Source organism: Hyla sarda, chromosome 9, assembly GCF_029499605.1.
Source record: "Hyla sarda isolate aHylSar1 chromosome 9, aHylSar1.hap1, whole genome shotgun sequence".
Taxonomy (NCBI): Eukaryota; Metazoa; Chordata; class Amphibia; order Anura; family Hylidae; genus Hyla; species Hyla sarda.
The window spans coordinates 124,507,974-124,524,691 of record NC_079197.1 but is presented as its reverse complement, the minus strand read 5'-3'; the positions used below and the strand labels follow the sequence as shown (position 1 = coordinate 124,524,691).

At 44.1% G+C, this 16,718-nt stretch overlaps 1 protein-coding gene across 3 annotated transcripts in view; it reads right to left on the bottom strand.

Moving 5' to 3' along the window:
• Window positions 1–16,718, bottom strand: part of ARHGEF6 (Rac/Cdc42 guanine nucleotide exchange factor 6) — a 213,081-nt gene that overhangs the window by 86,694 nt on the left and 109,669 nt on the right. For all 3 annotated transcript variants that reach the window (XM_056540316.1, XM_056540318.1, XM_056540319.1), the window contains exons 12-14: window positions 13,653–13,799; window positions 12,642–12,728; window positions 817–895 (exon numbers count right to left, since the gene is read on the bottom strand). In XM_056540316.1, coding sequence (XP_056396291.1) covers window positions 817–895; window positions 12,642–12,728; window positions 13,653–13,799 — 313 coding nt within the window. The remainder of the gene's footprint in view (window positions 1–816; window positions 896–12,641; window positions 12,729–13,652; window positions 13,800–16,718) is intronic.

Genomic DNA, 16,718 nt, shown 5'->3' with positions numbered 1-16,718 from the left:
TCATAACTACATGCAGGAAAATGTATACGTTTAAAAAAAGTCCTCTTCTGACCTCTATAACTTTTTTATTTTTCCGCGTACAGGGCAGTATGAGGCCTCATTTTTTGCACCGTGATATGAAGTTCTTATCGGTACCATTTTTGTTTTGATCAGACTTTTTGATCACTTTTTATTCATTTTTTTATGGTATAAAAAGTGACCAAAAATACGCTTTTTTTGGACTTTGGAATTTTTTTTACGTGTATGCCATTGACCGTGCAGTTTAATTAATGATATATTTTTATAGTTCAGATATTTACGCACGCGGCGATACCACATGTTTATGTTTATTTACACTGTTTTATTTTTTTTATGGGAAAAGGGGGCTGATTCAAACTTTTGTTAGGGAAGGGGTTAAATGATCTTTATTAACACTTTTTTTTTACTTTTTTTTGCAGTGTTATAGGGACCTATAACACTGCACACACTGATCTTTTACACAGATCACTGGTGTGTATTAACACGCCTGTGATCAGTGTTATCGGGGCTTGACTGCTCCTGCCTGGATCTCAGGCACGGAGCAGTCATTCACCGATCGGACACTAAGGAGGCAGGTAAGGTCCCTCCCGGTGTCCTGTAAGCCGTTCGGAGAAAGGGGGGCGACGCTATGCAGAGATGGGGGCGTAGCCTAGTGAGGCTCTGCTAGAAAAGGGGCCTGGCACCTGTCACTTTACTTCCGGTGGGCGGTTTGACAAAAGGTATCCCCTCTCTCTACTTGTATGCAATACTCCTTTTGTTACAGATTACCTATTCAAATATAAAATAATACAAACTCACCTGTAATCTCAAAAGCATTACAACTTGAATCAGTCTCCTCCAGCTTAACCACTGACATGCCAGTTAGTGGTAATTTCCCCTTTAAAAAAGAAAAAACTCATGTAAGAAGATGCACTGTCATTTTATTAGTTCAGGTATAGTGATGGTGTTTGACAGCTTAGAGACAGTTTACTAAATGCAAGGTACACCAGCCATAAATCACACAGACAAAGCAATCCTCTCTATGACACACTGATGCACATTCATGAATGTGGAGTCAAATTCTGGTTGGTGTAAGCCCTGAGTATGAAGACATGGAGTTGGGGTTTGTAGAACGTGCATACGTGCAAGGAATGGCTGCAACAGTCTTATGGAGCCTATGTGTCTAGATATATATACAGCAACAGAAGAATGCAGCAGCACACTGCCAGCACAAGGATATAGGTGAAACATGAAAATGCAGTTAAAACATGGAGAGCTATACAGCTATGGTGTAATAGATGCAAATGTGAAACTATGAAATAGTGAGGCACTTAGCTCGCAAATTTGTCTCCGCCGGCGGTCAAATAGCTTGGACCTTCCCACCAATATATATATATACACACATACAAACACACAGTATATGGGCAACAATGAGGAAATAAATACACACCAGCCAATGGTCACTGTAACCAGGATTTGTAACTTACAGTTGTAAGAAGCAATATGTATACATACAATTCTCTTTTTCTTTTCATGACTACACAACAAATGACACTTAGGCCAGAAAATTTAGCGCATATTTTAAAATATGCAAAGATTATTCTGGAAAATGAGTCCGCAGTCAGTGTAAATGGGTCACATTTTCCATTATGTAAACCCAGCCTTAAGATTTGTTGGTCAATATACAATCTTATAGCTAATGTGTTGCTTCTCCAAAGTGCTGACCACAATTTTTGATGCATTGCTTTCTACGGTCTAAAACTTGAACATAACAGAAAAGCGAATGATCTAGGTTTGCTTTACTGCCTTTGGGCCACATGAATTGTAGCCTGAGGTCCTTTTGGCCAGCAATTAAAGGGGTAAATCACCCTTATGACTTTAATGGCCTATCTTTCCAGTGCATCTGCTGATCCGCTGTTTGAAGGGGTCATAGCACTCTTCAGACAGCAGATCGGAAGGGGCACTGGGACAGGGGCAACACTGCAGAACCCTGCAATGCCGCTACTAAAAGTTTGGCAATGCAGGTATGAGCAATGGAAAGAGTAAAGTTGAGTGAACAAAAACCAGTGAACCCAGTTTTGGCCAAAACTTTAGGAAAATTTGGATCAGCTTCGGCCAAACCTGGTCAAATGGTGCCAGCACCATGGGAGAATTGGAGAAGAAAGCATTCACACATGACCTCAGGGAAACCCAGAATACCTTGAAAAATGGGAACATTTTAGGACTGCTTGTTAAAAGCTATTGTTCTTTACTTGTCAGACACAAGACCTGTTGCTACTCCCAAAAAGGGATCATTTTTGTACTAATTGGAAAAAGCCATAGCTTCTTGGAATAACTGTGCATGCGTATTAACATCGGCAGGCAATTGCCAACAATAATTTTTCGACCTTTATTTCATTTTAAAAAGGATGCAAGTCCACTAGTGCAGTGTGTTTTTAAACCGGCTGTTAGTTACTAATAGGCACCATTCATTTACCCATAAATGTTGCCATAACTTTGACATTAACATAGCATTAAAACAGTTCAACAGTACTTGGATGCACTTCATAGTGTTGCAGGGATTTTTTTTTTTGAAAGGAGTCAGCAAATTATTACAAAAAGCCAAATATGCAATATGAAATCAAAATGAGAGGCAAAAGGTGTGGCAACGGGGAGAATTAAGCAGGTATAGCGAGCCACAAGGCTCCACAGTTAAGAGAGCATGAGAGTAGAAACATGAAACCTGATAGCATGAACAGAAAATTTACTAGAAAAACACCACACTGTTACAAAGGACGGAAACAATGTAAAACAACAAGCACAGGACCAAACACAAAACAAGAATAGACACGGACAAACAGCACAAAGGGGAAAATGACCACAAAGAACCAGAGACCTAGGAACCGAAAAGAGAGGAAGCGTCTGACCGAGAGGAGGAAAAATAGGGAAAATGCAAAGGAGCAACACATCCACACTACCACAACCCACCTACACAGAGACCTATACCGACAGGAGCACAGAACTCCGCTCATGGAAGTCAAGTGGCTCCTACACGAGCCACATCTACCGGGAGGACAGCCAACAATTCCTCCATATGACTGGTTTGAGCAATTTCCGCAAACCATTCCTCCAAGGTGGGGGGGGTCTGGGGACTTCCACCTCCGAGGAATCACCGTTTTTGCTACCAGAAGCAGATGCCGCGCCAGGGACTGCTGATATTTGGCCTACGCCATAGGGAACATAAAAAGCAATGCCGCCTCTGGCGTGCAGGGAACATGCACACCCAAAATCTCAGAGGTAACCTGGAAAACCGTGCGCCAAAAGGGGGTCAATTTACAGCACCCCAGACACACCAGACGTGTGTCATCGTATCCTCTGCAATCAAACAGTGCCAACAAACACTAGGCACAGAAGGATACCAACAATGTAAGGTCACCGGTACATGGTACCATCTAGACATGATCTTGTAACACGGTTTCTGGGCCTTGGTGGCGATTACCACCTTAGGAGTAAGGAAAATGCTACGGAAAAGGAAAAGTCTTGCACAGCTCAACCTCCCAGGCATGACAAAATGCCGGCAGGGATCGGGATTTGGTAGACAGTAGTAGGTCAAAGACAATAGAAGTAGAGTTTCGAGGGTACGATGAGGCAAGACAAAGGCGTTCAAAGGATGTCAACTCACGATGTAACTAAAAATGGTCCGGAAGTGAGGAGAAAAAATTATGCAGCTGAAGTTATGCAAAGCGAGCCCGCCGAGAGTAAGGCCTGTCATTCAGCAATTCCTCCAGGTATTTAAGTCTCCCACTAATCAAAACATGTCAGAAGTGGAGGGCTTTGCGCCAAAGAAGTCTCCAGCAGAGGAGGCTCCAGGCGAGAACAGCGGGTTATCAGTCACAGGGAGAAGATGTCCCTGACGATCTATCAAACTACTCCCCACCCCTGCAGCATGTAGAGAAGCTAGAGTATGGCATGTGGAATAAGAGGATGGGAATTGATCTTGCCGAGTCGGGGACCAAGTCCATGGGAGAGTGGCTAAGGCTCGGGGGGGAGATATCTTGAGCTAGGCAGACGCACAACTTGGAGCCAGCGTTATGCGACCAGTCAAGGACATGAGCATGTACACAAGCCAAAAAGTACATGCGGCAATCTGGCAGGCCAGTCCCCCCAGATAAGTTAGACCTGGAGAGAAATAGTCTGTTAAGCCCAGGTCATGCCGTTGACCAGACGAATAACCCCAAACACCGTTGTCCAAGGCACCAAAAAGCAGCAGGGATATATATGGGTATAGTCTGCAAGAGATATAATAAACGTGGCATAAGGGTCATTTTTTAAATGCTCATCCGACCGAACTAAGAGAACTCCCTCCTATTCAAAGAAGCCAAATCCATACGAAAAACGTGCCAGCAGGGAAGAAAAGTTTAGGGAGAACAATTGGGAAAGGTCTGATGCGATTTTAGTCCTCCAAGTAGGAGATACTCTGGTAAGGCCAGCTGAAAGGGAAGATAGAACGAAGGGAGGATTCTATATGTCCAGGCAAGGAAACATTAAGAGCTTCAGACTTTGAAAAATGTATCTTAAAGTTGGACCAAGCACCAAACCCACGGATACGCACCAAGAGATTAGGTAATGATATTACAGGGTCCATAAGATAGACCAACACGTCTGGAAAGGCAGAGCACTTATACTCGTGACCACCCACAACCCCACCGTGGATGCTGGAGCCTGCCCTAATTTCTGCCAAAAGATGTTCCATGACCAGGACACACAGAAGAGGGTAGAGGGGACAGCCCTGCCGCGGGCCATTTCTTAAGGAGAAGGGATTGGACAGAGAGCCATTCATTTCCAAACGGACCGCTGGGGAATGATAAAGGGCCATAATCTTTTCCGTAAAAATAGGTCCCAGCCCAACATGGTGCAGAGTTTGTGCCAGGGAGGACCAGGAAATGCGATCAAAGGCCTTCTTGGCGGCAAGGGAAAGAATCATCAAGGGCAATCTCTGGCTTCCCACCCCGGCACAAAAGCCACTTGATGGAACAAAGTCGGGAGACTAGATTTCAGGCAGGTCACTAACAACTTGGAGTACATCTTAAGGTCCACATTTAGAAGGGAGATGGGACGGTAATTCCCACAAGACTGAGAGTCTTTCCTGGGCTCGGGAGGACCACTATGTGGGCCAGGGCAGAAGAGGGAGGGGTAGGATTAGAAATAGAGACAGTTGAAAGCCCGCAACTTAAGCGGGAAGAGGGAATCAAGAAGGATCTTGTAGACTTTGGCCGTATAGTCATCCGGGCTGGGGTTCTTCCCGCCCGGAAGGTCCTTAATGACAAGGCATAGTTGCTCCAGGGAGAAAGGAGCCTCCAATGCTTCCACTATGTCCGAAGACAAAAAAAAAAAAAAAGGCGGTGAGGGAGGAGAAGGAGAAGCAGGAGGAGAAGGGAGATTATACAAATCAGAGAAAAAGGCATGAAAAGTGGAGGCTATATCCTCAGTAGAGTGGACCACAGGGCCGGTAGGAGAACGAATACAAGGGATGTGTGTTTGGGCCACTCTAGTATGCAGAGCTCTGGCTAGCATACGGCCACTTTTATTGCCATACTCATAGAACCTACTGCGACCCATCTGAAGCCAGCACCCCCAGGACTCTTCTAACAAGCGTTTCATCTCAAGCCTAGCCAGTTGAAGGTCCCGAAGAACCAGCTGAGAAAGCGAGCGCTTATGGGACAATTCAAGTTAAGAAACTAAAAGGAGAGCCTTACGCAAAGCCTGGGCCTTGCCCTGTTTAGCTGGGAGCCGTGCTTAATGAGGACGCCACGGAGGACACACTTAAGCACCTCCCACTGAAGGAACGGGGTAGTAGGGTCAGCAGCGTGATCTCTCATAAAATTTGAAACCGTGGCAGTCAGGTCAGCCATACAAGGCAGATCCAGTAGCAAAGATTCGTTCAATATGCACGACCAAGCCAATTTAGTCAAAAATGGAAGATGGAGAGAGCAAAATACAGGAGCATGGTCCGATCACAAAATGTTTCCAATTGAAGAGGACACCACCCAAGAAAGGGCACTATGTTGAACCAATACATAATCCAGGCGACAATAAGACCCGTGTGGGGAAGAGAAGAAGCTATAATCCCTGTCCAAAGGATGCTGCAAGCGCCAATCATCATTCAGCTGCAAGAGAGCAAGAGCCTGTTTCACATGCTTAATAGTAGCATAAGACAAACTGGAGTGACCCGTGGAGTTATCCAGGGTGGGATCCAGAGACAAAGTCAAATCCCCACACAGGACCACAGTCCCCGGTGTCAAAGGCAGGGCTAAATCAACAAGATTAACCAGAAAGTCTACTTGACCCTGATTAGGGGCATACGCATTAATGAAAGTAAACGTCCAACCTCCCAGGGATAAAGACAATATCCAGTATCTGGCCTTCGGGTCTAAAGCAACATTAAAGCGGCACTCCACCCCTAGACATCTTATCACCTATCCAAAGGATAGGGGATAAGATGTCTGATCGCAGGGGTCCCGCCACTGGGGACCCCCGCAATATAGCATGCAGCACCCACCTGTATCTGCTTCTGGCAGTGCTGGAGATTCTGGCTCCCGACCACGGAAGATCGTGACATCACGACTCCGCCCCCGTGTGACGTCACGCCCCCTCCCATTGACATGCATTGAGGGGGCGGGGTGGGACATCATACGTGGGCGGAGTCGTGACATCACTATCTTCTGTTCCCGTGGTCGGGAGCCAGAACCTCCAGCGCTGCCGGAAGCAGATACAGGTGGGTGCTGCATGCTATATTGCGGGGGTCCCCAGTGGCGGGACCCCTGCGATCAGACATCTTATCCCCTATCCTTTGGATAGGTGATAAGATGTCTAGGGGTGGAGTACCGCTTTAATGTTGCTTTAGACCCGAAGGCCAGATACTGGATATTGTCTTTATCCCTGGGAGGTTGGACGTTTACTTTCATTAATGCGTATGCCCCTAATCAGGGTCAAGTAGACTTTCTGGTTAATCTTGTTGATTTAGCCCTGCCTTTGACAGCGGGGACTGTGGTCCTGTGTGGGGATTTGACTTTGTCTCTGGATCCCACCCTGGATAACTCCACGGGTCACTCCATGGGATTAGACATCTTATACCCTATCCAAAGGATGTCTAGGGGTGGAGTACCCCTTTAAGGATCTGATAAGCAAGGAACCTACGAAAAGCAATAGCATCCCCCTTAGCACGCACCAGCAGATTATTAGCATAAAATCAGAACTACTGCCGTAGCACATTCTAAAGAAGACGATGTTCCAAGACCAAGAAGACCAAACACCGAGGGAGAAACCCGGACGGGGTCTCCAACCTACGAGGGGGAAGTGGAAAACAGAAAAGCAGGAGGGGAGCCCAACCCCCAACCCCCCCCCCCCCCCCCCCCCCCGTAGAAAAGGGACAACAGATCAAGGCCAAATGTGGCAAAAATAAAGCGAGAAAATCATGGAGAGAGATAGTGAAGGCAAAAAAGCATGGAAAAAGGAGCAAGAATGCACAACACACAGAAGAGAATCAAGGCATCTCAGGGAAAAGTGCTGCAAATCTCCTCAAACCGGCATAAATGAGGGGAAAAAAACACAAAGGTAGAACCCACATCAGCAATACAATCAAGTAGCTGGAGTAGGTCCCCCGGGATGAGGAGGGAACAGCTTCCCAACAGGTAACCAGCCTTTGACGGCAGGGGGCCCCTACAGGGGAGTCCTGAGCAGGGCTGTTTAGGGGACTTCTGACGAGACCTTTGGATAGGCCACTTAGGGGCAAAGGATGCAAGCATGGGCCAGTCCGACAAGGAGATGGGGGGGGGGGGATATCCAAGTCCTGTAGGAACCCAGGTAGATCATCTGGAGAACACAAAGTGTATATCCTGCCATCCTTCCACACCATGAGGGCGAATGGGAACCCCCAGTGGTAGGAGGTCTTTCTCTCTGAGCACATCCAATAGCGGCCGGAGGGCCACACGTTGAGCCAGCATGTGGCGAGACAGGTCCGGGAACAGTTGAACCTCGACATCCTTGTAGAGAATCCGAAGCCTAGCATGTGCCAGGCATAAAATGTCCTCTTTAACAGCGTAGAAGTGTACCCAGCAGATGACATCCCTGGGGTGCCGATCATCAGGATGAGGGGGGTGCAAGGCTCTGTCTAGCTCAACATGGGCATCTGGGGGTCTGTCTAGAAGATAATTGAAAATAGCCAACAGGGCAGAGTGCAGTTCATCCGGGCCAACCATCTCAGGCAAGCCATGCAGGCAAATGTTATTTCGCCTGTTGCGATTTTCCATATGAACCAAGTGCTGCTGCAACACGAAAAGCTGGTCACTGTGCCGCTGCACCATTTCCTGAAGAGCTTGAACAGAAGCAACGGTAGAGTCATAAGAGGTTTCAACTGCAGTTGACAAAGTGGACACTTCAGTATGGAGTTGAGCGAATTCTTGTTTGCACTCCGCCACTAATTGTTTAGCCATAGAGGAAAAATCCTTTTTAGTAGGTAATGAAGCAATTAATGAGCAAAGGACTGCCAGGGTAACTGGGTGGTCCAATCCAGCTGAAGGAGATTGAGCAGCTGAAGAGGGGCCCCTAGGAGAGGGCACCATGGAGGAAGGGCTCACAGGACCCGGGGGAAGGGACCTGAAGAAAGGCGGTGTGCCCTGGAGACTAAGGGGTGGTCTTCTGGCCCTGGGAGAGAGGCCCCTGCATCATGGCCCATAGCTGACTGAGGCAGTTCAGTGGGGAATGGCATGTCCCCTATACTGGACAGGGAAGGAGGGCACTGTGCAGGGGGGCCATCAGGAGGAGCCCGAGGACCACTGAGGAGATGAGGTGCCACAGCAAGCTGATAGCCTGGGCAGGGTGTGGGCACTATACAGAAAGCCACCACCGGTGGGTGGCTCTTCTCCGTAACGGGGGGCCACTCCAAAGGCGCCAGGGCAGGCTGGAGGTTAAAACACAGGAGTGTGGGGAATCTGAGCAGCCCAGGGGGGAACTCTATTGCTGGGAGAGGCTGAAGAAGGCATATCCAGAGGAGTCTGAAAGGTGGGTGCAGCAGGGTTCCTCTGCAGGGAGGGCTTGTCACAGCCTATGGAGTTGGAGGCCAGGCAGAGTGCCAGCGGGGATGGCGAAAAGCTCACCTGACAGTCCCCGTGAGCCACAGCAGCAGTGTTGGTGTCCCATCACCGTGCTGGGGGAGAGCCTAGAACGAGAGCCTCAGCAGCGCTTCCAGTGCATTTTGCACAGCACGCCCAGTGATCTTCCGGATGTGGCTGCAGAGAAGCAGGAGGTTCTACATGGTTCTACTTGGCAAAATGTACATGTATAATAAAGATTTTCAAGGAAGAGAATAGGTATTTTCCCTCTGCTCCACTTCTGGTTTAATGTGAGACTAGCAAACTTTGCCAGGGTAGCAAACCCTCAGCAAGATTAGCCAGTTTTCACACACCCCTCTCCCCCGAATGCCTCCTCTTCTCGGCTTAGCTGCCACCTCTCATTTTCCCTGAACCTTCTCCACCCACTTACAACTTCTCCAAACGCAAGTCTTGGTGTATTGTCTATATAGATGAGCTTTGCTAACCTTGTATCCAGTAAACCGCATGCTGCGCATGTGCCTAACACCACAAGGCAGACTAGAGAGGTTTGCTAACCAGATAGGCTAAGCACACACACAGTGCCATCACTTTAGCTACTGTTATCCCCCTATCGGGAATCCTTGTTCAGAAATAAATACATTAATCTAGTGCATTAAAGGAGCACTTCTGTGGAAACGTTTTTTTAAATCGACTGGTGTAAAAATAAAAGTAAAAAAAGTTTTTAAAAAAAGTTAAAAAAAATGTGAAAACCCCCCTCCTCCAATAAAAACATAAATTATCCCATTTCCCTATTTCCCCTCCAAAAAGTGTAAAAAAATATTTGATATACATATTTGGTATCGCCGCATGCGTAAATATCCGACCTATTAAAATAAAATGTTAATAATACCGTACAGTGAACGGCGTGAACGTAAAAAAAAAAAATGAGTCCAAAATAGCTGCTTTTTTTTATAACATTTTATTCCCCCAAAATATAATAAAAATATTTTAAAAGTTTTATATAAGCAAATATGGTATAAAGAAAAAGTACAGATCACGGCGCAAAAAATGAGCCCTCATTACGCCGCTTATACGGAAAAATGAAAAAGTTATAGGCCTTCAAAATAGGGGGATTTTAAACGTACTAATTTAGTTAAACAGTTTGGTAATTTTTTTTAGCGCAACAGTAATAGAAAAGTATGTTATCATGGATATCATTTTAATCATATTGACCCAAAGATAGAGGATCTTCCCCTCTCCATAGCCAATTCGCCTGATTTAGACCTACAAAGTTGGTCTGATAGAGATATCACCCACTTCAGACATATAATGAAACACTCTGAGATCATGTCTTTCGAATTGATTCATTCAAGTTATCATATTAATAATAGCGAATTTCACAAATACCTAATTATTAGACACTTTATGAATACAATTAAGCCTACTTAGCTTAAATTGGATAGTGGTACTTTACATTATTTTTCATCCCCTATAAAAGGCATAAAACCTTTATATAACTTGTATACTAAAAATGATACATTTTACAAAAGCTACCCATTCCGGTTATGGGAAGGTGACTTAGGATTAGACATAGAAACAGAAGACGGGCAATACGCCTTTAAATATATACATAAATCCTTTCAATGCTCTTCTCATATTGAATCCGAGTACAAAACCATCATCAGATGGTACTTTACTCCTGAAAAAATTGCGAAAGCTTATCCTGGTTCTTCAAAATTTTGTTGGAGGGGTTGTGGTCAAAAAGGTACTCTCCTTCATATACTATGGAACTGCCCAATCATCCAAATGTTCTGGTTAGAATGCAAAAATCTCTTGACGTCTCTATTTAACTGTTCCATTCTGTGGAATCCCCAACTAACCCTTCTTTATATAGATTTACAAACTATACCCCCTCCACTATGAGAATTATTTTGCATTATCAAGATAATTGCTAAAAACACATTGTTGAGTAACTGGAAGACTCCATTGGTCCCTTGTTTTGATATCATCCTGAATAAAATAAATACTACATATTCATTTGAAAAGGTTATAGCTAGGGGTTCTGGAAAGTTGGACAAATTTAACATCAGATGGTCTTCATGGTCTTTGTCCTCTCATTGTAGAGATATTTAGATTAAAAGTGATTTTTCCACTGACATGATACTTACAAAAAGACATTATGTTACATGGGGCACATTGACATCCATTATTAGAGTAATATAAATAATATATATATATATATATATATATATATATATATATATATATATATATATAACATTATTGGTACGCACGCATTCTACTATGCAAGTTATCTCGGAGAGGTTATATTTCCTTTATTTTTATTTATATTACTTTAGTCTTTTTATTTCTGTTTTCCTTTTGGTTTGGTTAAACAACTGCCTATCTTATATGTAAGATTGAATCGACAATCAAGTCTTCCTATATGCAGTAAACAACTGTTCACTGTTTTTGTTGTCGTAAAATAATAAGTTGACAGCTGCGCCTGTCCTTTATACATGTTTGTTTTTTTATTTTGGTAAAATTCAATAAAAAAACTATTGAAAGAAAAAAAACATTTACAGCGTGAAAACGAAACCTTCCAAAATGTGCTAAATTGTGGTTTTCCTTTTAATTTCCCCACACAAATAGTACTTTTTTGGTTGCGCCATACGTTTTATGGTAAAGTGAGTGATGGCATTCCAACGGACAACTGGCCACGCAAAAAACAAGCCCTCAGACTAGTCTGTGGATGAAAATATAAAAGTTATGATCTTTTGAAGGCGAGGAGGAAAAAACGAAAACGGAAAAATAAAAATTACCTGAGTCCTTAAGGCCCATATTTCCGCTCAATCAGCAAAATCTTCCAAAGTTACATCAGATTACAGGAACATTGACTAGACTGCTTCTCCTGTCTAAAGATGTACTTCCATAAGCTACCTTCAAAGTATATGTATTGCACTGAACATTAAAGTTGTCCACCAAAACCCTGGCTGCAAGAAGTCTCATTCATGGGCTTTGTGTAAGGGAACAGCTTCATTGAAAAAGGAAATGCAGAGGTTCCCAGAGGGATATTGCAGAGGTTCCCAGAGGGACATTGCACCACTCAGCCACATGACATATCAAGGACAATTACCCATATCAGGGACAAGTCCACATTCAGAGGAGCAAAGGCGGCAGAGCTTGGTGGGGAGGAGAGGGGTCTGAAGCAACTAGAACAGATTATAATAAGAGACTATCTTCTGACTTATAAAGGAAGACAAACTCTGGAGCAGTGGTCAGACTAAGATCAGATGATATAGGTGTCACAACAGAAGGGATTAAAATGCGCACAGCTAGTATATTGCAGGTGCATTCCCATTATATGTTCAATAAACTCAGGCATGCACAAACCTTTCCTGAAAAAATTAATAAATAAAGAGTGCTATTGTGGTACAGACCTATTATAAGTCATATGTGTCATGATGGCTACGGTTTTAGCCTTTGTGTTTCCCTGAATCTGTGTGATCTATATAAAAAAAGAGGCAATTATAGGAAGTAAACAAAGAATCTCCACAACTCTCCACAGTACAATACCTGATAAATAAAGCCGCTCATCCGTGGACTGGCAGACAGCATTACAAGTGCATTTGGGAACAACATAAAATAGCGTTCTTCTTTTTCCTTGATTAGAGAAGACAGATAACATACAATCAGGGTAACAGAAATAGACAATTGATCAGGAACATGCTCCGTACAGCGTCAGAATACAAATGCCAACAAAAACACTGGCTGTACTGGGGAGATTTATCATTTAGCTATCTGGTCTAACTGCACTAAAAATGGCATTTGGCATGAAAGGTAAATTTAATTAAGGTCATTGTCATCTTTTCTCAAATAAATGTCTTTTCAATCCCCATTTAGGGGACATTTTAAGCCCATGCAAAGAAATGCCCACAATACACCTCAAAATGCCAATTTGGGGTTGAAACTACAAAAGCCCTGTTCCTCAGAGCTCCGCTTCATGGAACAATCCTGCTACGAACAGCACATTAGGGTAAAGTAATCTCTGATAAAAATAAATCTCGGGGAGATGAATGGAAATGCTTGGACTACAGCTTAAAGAGTACCTGTCATCAAACCATATTTTCTAAAATAACTCAGATTATATTCCCTAACTACTCCTAACAACCCTCCTGCACTTAAATTTTTTTTTTCCAAGCTTTAAAAAGCTGTGTATCATACCTTTCCTCTTACTCACATTGTGTAAGCTCCAGGCAGGAGAAAGTGGTCATTCCCCAGCAGGCACAATGTTACTGAAGCCTGCGAGAGCTATGCCTCGCCATGCACTTCCTCAGGTTGGTCTCCTGCCAGGCCGGGAGGAGACCAAACTAACTGTTTGACTTGTGCAGGGAACAGAAGAGAGCCACCCAGTGGCCGTTTTTTCTATCACATTAAAAACATATAAAGGTTGAGAATTTTAACAGCAAGTAAATAGCGAAGTTTCATATAATTACATAAGGAACAATATATTAAAAGTTTAATTTGGTGACAGGTTCTCTTTAATGCATATGACCTATAGGGAGCAGTGCAGAATCTGTTATGTACCTCATTCGCTCCACATTGTGCCATAACCTGTGACATATACACAACACTTCCTAATGTCTTAATGTCTTCTCCTTCCCAACACTTGATAGGTTCAGAAAGTATCTGTAGTTCCAACTGCTTTCTCTTTCGCAGGTCTTGACATTGTGCCTAAAACAAGGAAGAATACAGATGAGTTTTACTGAGCAATATAATTGACAGCTCACTATATTCACAATCTAAAATTATTATTTATCACTGATGTATGACAACCAACCCTGCCCACATCTGCATAGGGATGAGCGAACCAAATCTGACGAATCCAAATTCGTTACAAATTTCAGGAAAAATTGCGCGAATCGCTTAATTATATTCCATTTAGTGCGGTCAGGTTCCAGGCCATCTAAAATAGCGGATCCACATGTGAGGACATAGGGCAAGAAATCCTAGGAAGGCGGGAACAAGGGTCGGAAGCATGACCCTGAATCACATGCAGCATGCAGCCTATCATCAGCCAGTCACCCCTGTGATGTCACAGCCCTATATAAATCGGCAGCCATCTTGCAGCCAGACATTTTAGCGTTCTATTGCAAAGAGAGAGGAACAGAGAGCAGTGTGTTGCACAGAAAAGCTTTTTTACAGAAGCGGTTCACCTCAAGCCCAAATCCATCCTAGAAGCAATGATAGGGAAGGGAGAGAGATTAAGAGAGAAAGTGCAATTGAGGTGAATTGCTGCTGTAATACACCCGCAAGCCCACATCCATCCTAGAAGCACTGATAGGGAAGGGAGAGTGATTGAGAGAGAGTGATTGAGAGAGAAAGTGCAATTGTGATTTTATTACAGCAGTGATTCACCACAAACCCAAATCCAGCCTAGAAGCACTGATAGGGAAGGGAATGAGATTGAGAGAGAAAGTGAAATTTTGGGTGCAGTACACAGCGACCGAGTGCTGCAGCACTGGTGTGTACAACAACTGAAAAGTTAATAATAGCAAGCCAGTTAGGGTGAGCAGAGCACTAAAAGCGTATTGTCCTCTATTAAGTGTAACCTGTGCGTACATCAAAGTTGTGTACCATTTTGTTCCTGTTAAAGTCTTAAGGGCCTAGTTACTGTGAAAGGCCAGCCAAAAGTACACCCCTGCTGGTGTTGTAGACAAATACTGTTTTGAGCGTACTGAAGCACATTGTACTCCCTCATAAGTGCATACTACATACGTACATCTAAGTGGTGTACCATTTTGTTCCTGTTAAAGTCTTAAGGGCCTAGTTACTGATAAATGTCAGCCAAAATATCACACTTGCCCAAAAGTACACCCTTGCTGGTGATGTAGACAAATACAGTTTTAATCATACTGGAGCGCATTGTACCCCCCTCATGAGTGCATACTACATACGTACATCTAACTGGTGTAGCATTTTGTTCCTGTTAAAGTCTTAAGAGCCTAGTTACTGTGAAAGGCCAGGCAAAAGAACACCCCTGCTAATGTTGTAGACAAATACTGTTTTAAGCGTTTAGGAGCACAATATACTCCCTCATAAGTGCATACTACATATATACATCTAAGTGGTGTACCATTTTGTTCCTGTTAAAGTCTTAAAGGGGTATTCCAGGCATTTTTTATTTGACTATGTTACAGGGGCGGTAAAGTTAGTGTAGTTCATAATATAGTGCCTGTACCTGTGTGTGACAGTTTCATCACAATTCTGTGATTTTCACCCCACTATTTATTTTTAACAGCATACAAAATAACTGTTGTGTCGGATTTTTCCCAGCTTGCAATGCAGCTCAGACCTGACTCACTAGTCAGCTGATGACAGGGAGCCTGTCTGCTTCAATGGGTGGAGTGATCACTTGGTGGGAGAGAGATCAACTGCAACTAATGCAACAGCTGTAGGCACCCTGATTGAAAACCACAGGTCTTTTGTTTCAATGGGTGGGGTGGCTGATGTGTGGGAGGGAGGAAAATGGAATTAAGGGATGTAGTCAAAAAAAGAAAAGTCAAACAGGAAATACAAGTTCGCAAAAAGCTAGCCACAGTGTTATTGTAATCTCACAACATAGCCATTTAGCCCCAAGACAAGTGTAGATCCTTCCTAAGCATGTCCATTACTGCCTGCCAGGTATGTACTAAAATCACCTTATGGTGGGTAACCCCTTTAAGGGCCTAGTTACTGTGAAAGATAAGCCAAAAGTACACACCTGCTGGTGTTGTAGACCAATACTGTTTTAGGCATAGTGGAGCGCATTTTACTCCCCTCATATACGCACTAAGGAGTAGGAGAGGGTTGCAGGTTGCCCGTGAGCAACTTTGACAGGTCACACCGCTTCCGCCTCCACGCTCTCAGGCCGTTGGTCCTGTGACAGTGTGCGACTCCGCCTCATCATCCTCCACCGTGTCCTCACCTTCCACTGCACAGACAAGTCTCAGTGCCCCTCCAGCAAACCAGGTGTGCTGGAGGGGCCATGTCACGCTGTTAGTCACATGGTTTGCCTTGGCGAACAGAGTCACACAGGGGAGGAACTGCTAAAAGTCATTCATCAAGAAATTGAATCATGGCTTACTCCAAGAAAACTGGAAATGGGAAACATGTAACCGACAACAAAAAAAATATCTTGTCTGCGCTGCGACAAGGATGCCTGAGACATGCACCCTGCATGGCACATGTGTTCAATCTGGTTGTCAAGCGGTTACTGAAAAGTTCACCCCATCTGCAAGACATCCTAACAATGGCAAGGAAACTTTGAAAGAACTTCAGCCACTCATACACCGCAAAGCACACCCTTCTTGAGCTGCAGCATCAGAACGGTATTGCCCAACATAGTCTGATTTGGGACGTTTCCACACGTTGGAATTCCACCCTCCATATTTTGGACCAACTATACGAACAGAGAAAAGCCATCACCGATTTCTTGATGATCCAAGCGCATAGGGGGACTCCCCTGTGTAACTTCAATGTCAACCAGTGGCAACTCATAAGTGACACCTACCGTTTGCTCAGGCCCTTTGAGGAAGCCACCTTATTAGTTAGTCGCCAGGAATATGGGATGAATGACATAATTCCACTGCTTCATCTACAACAACACGTGTT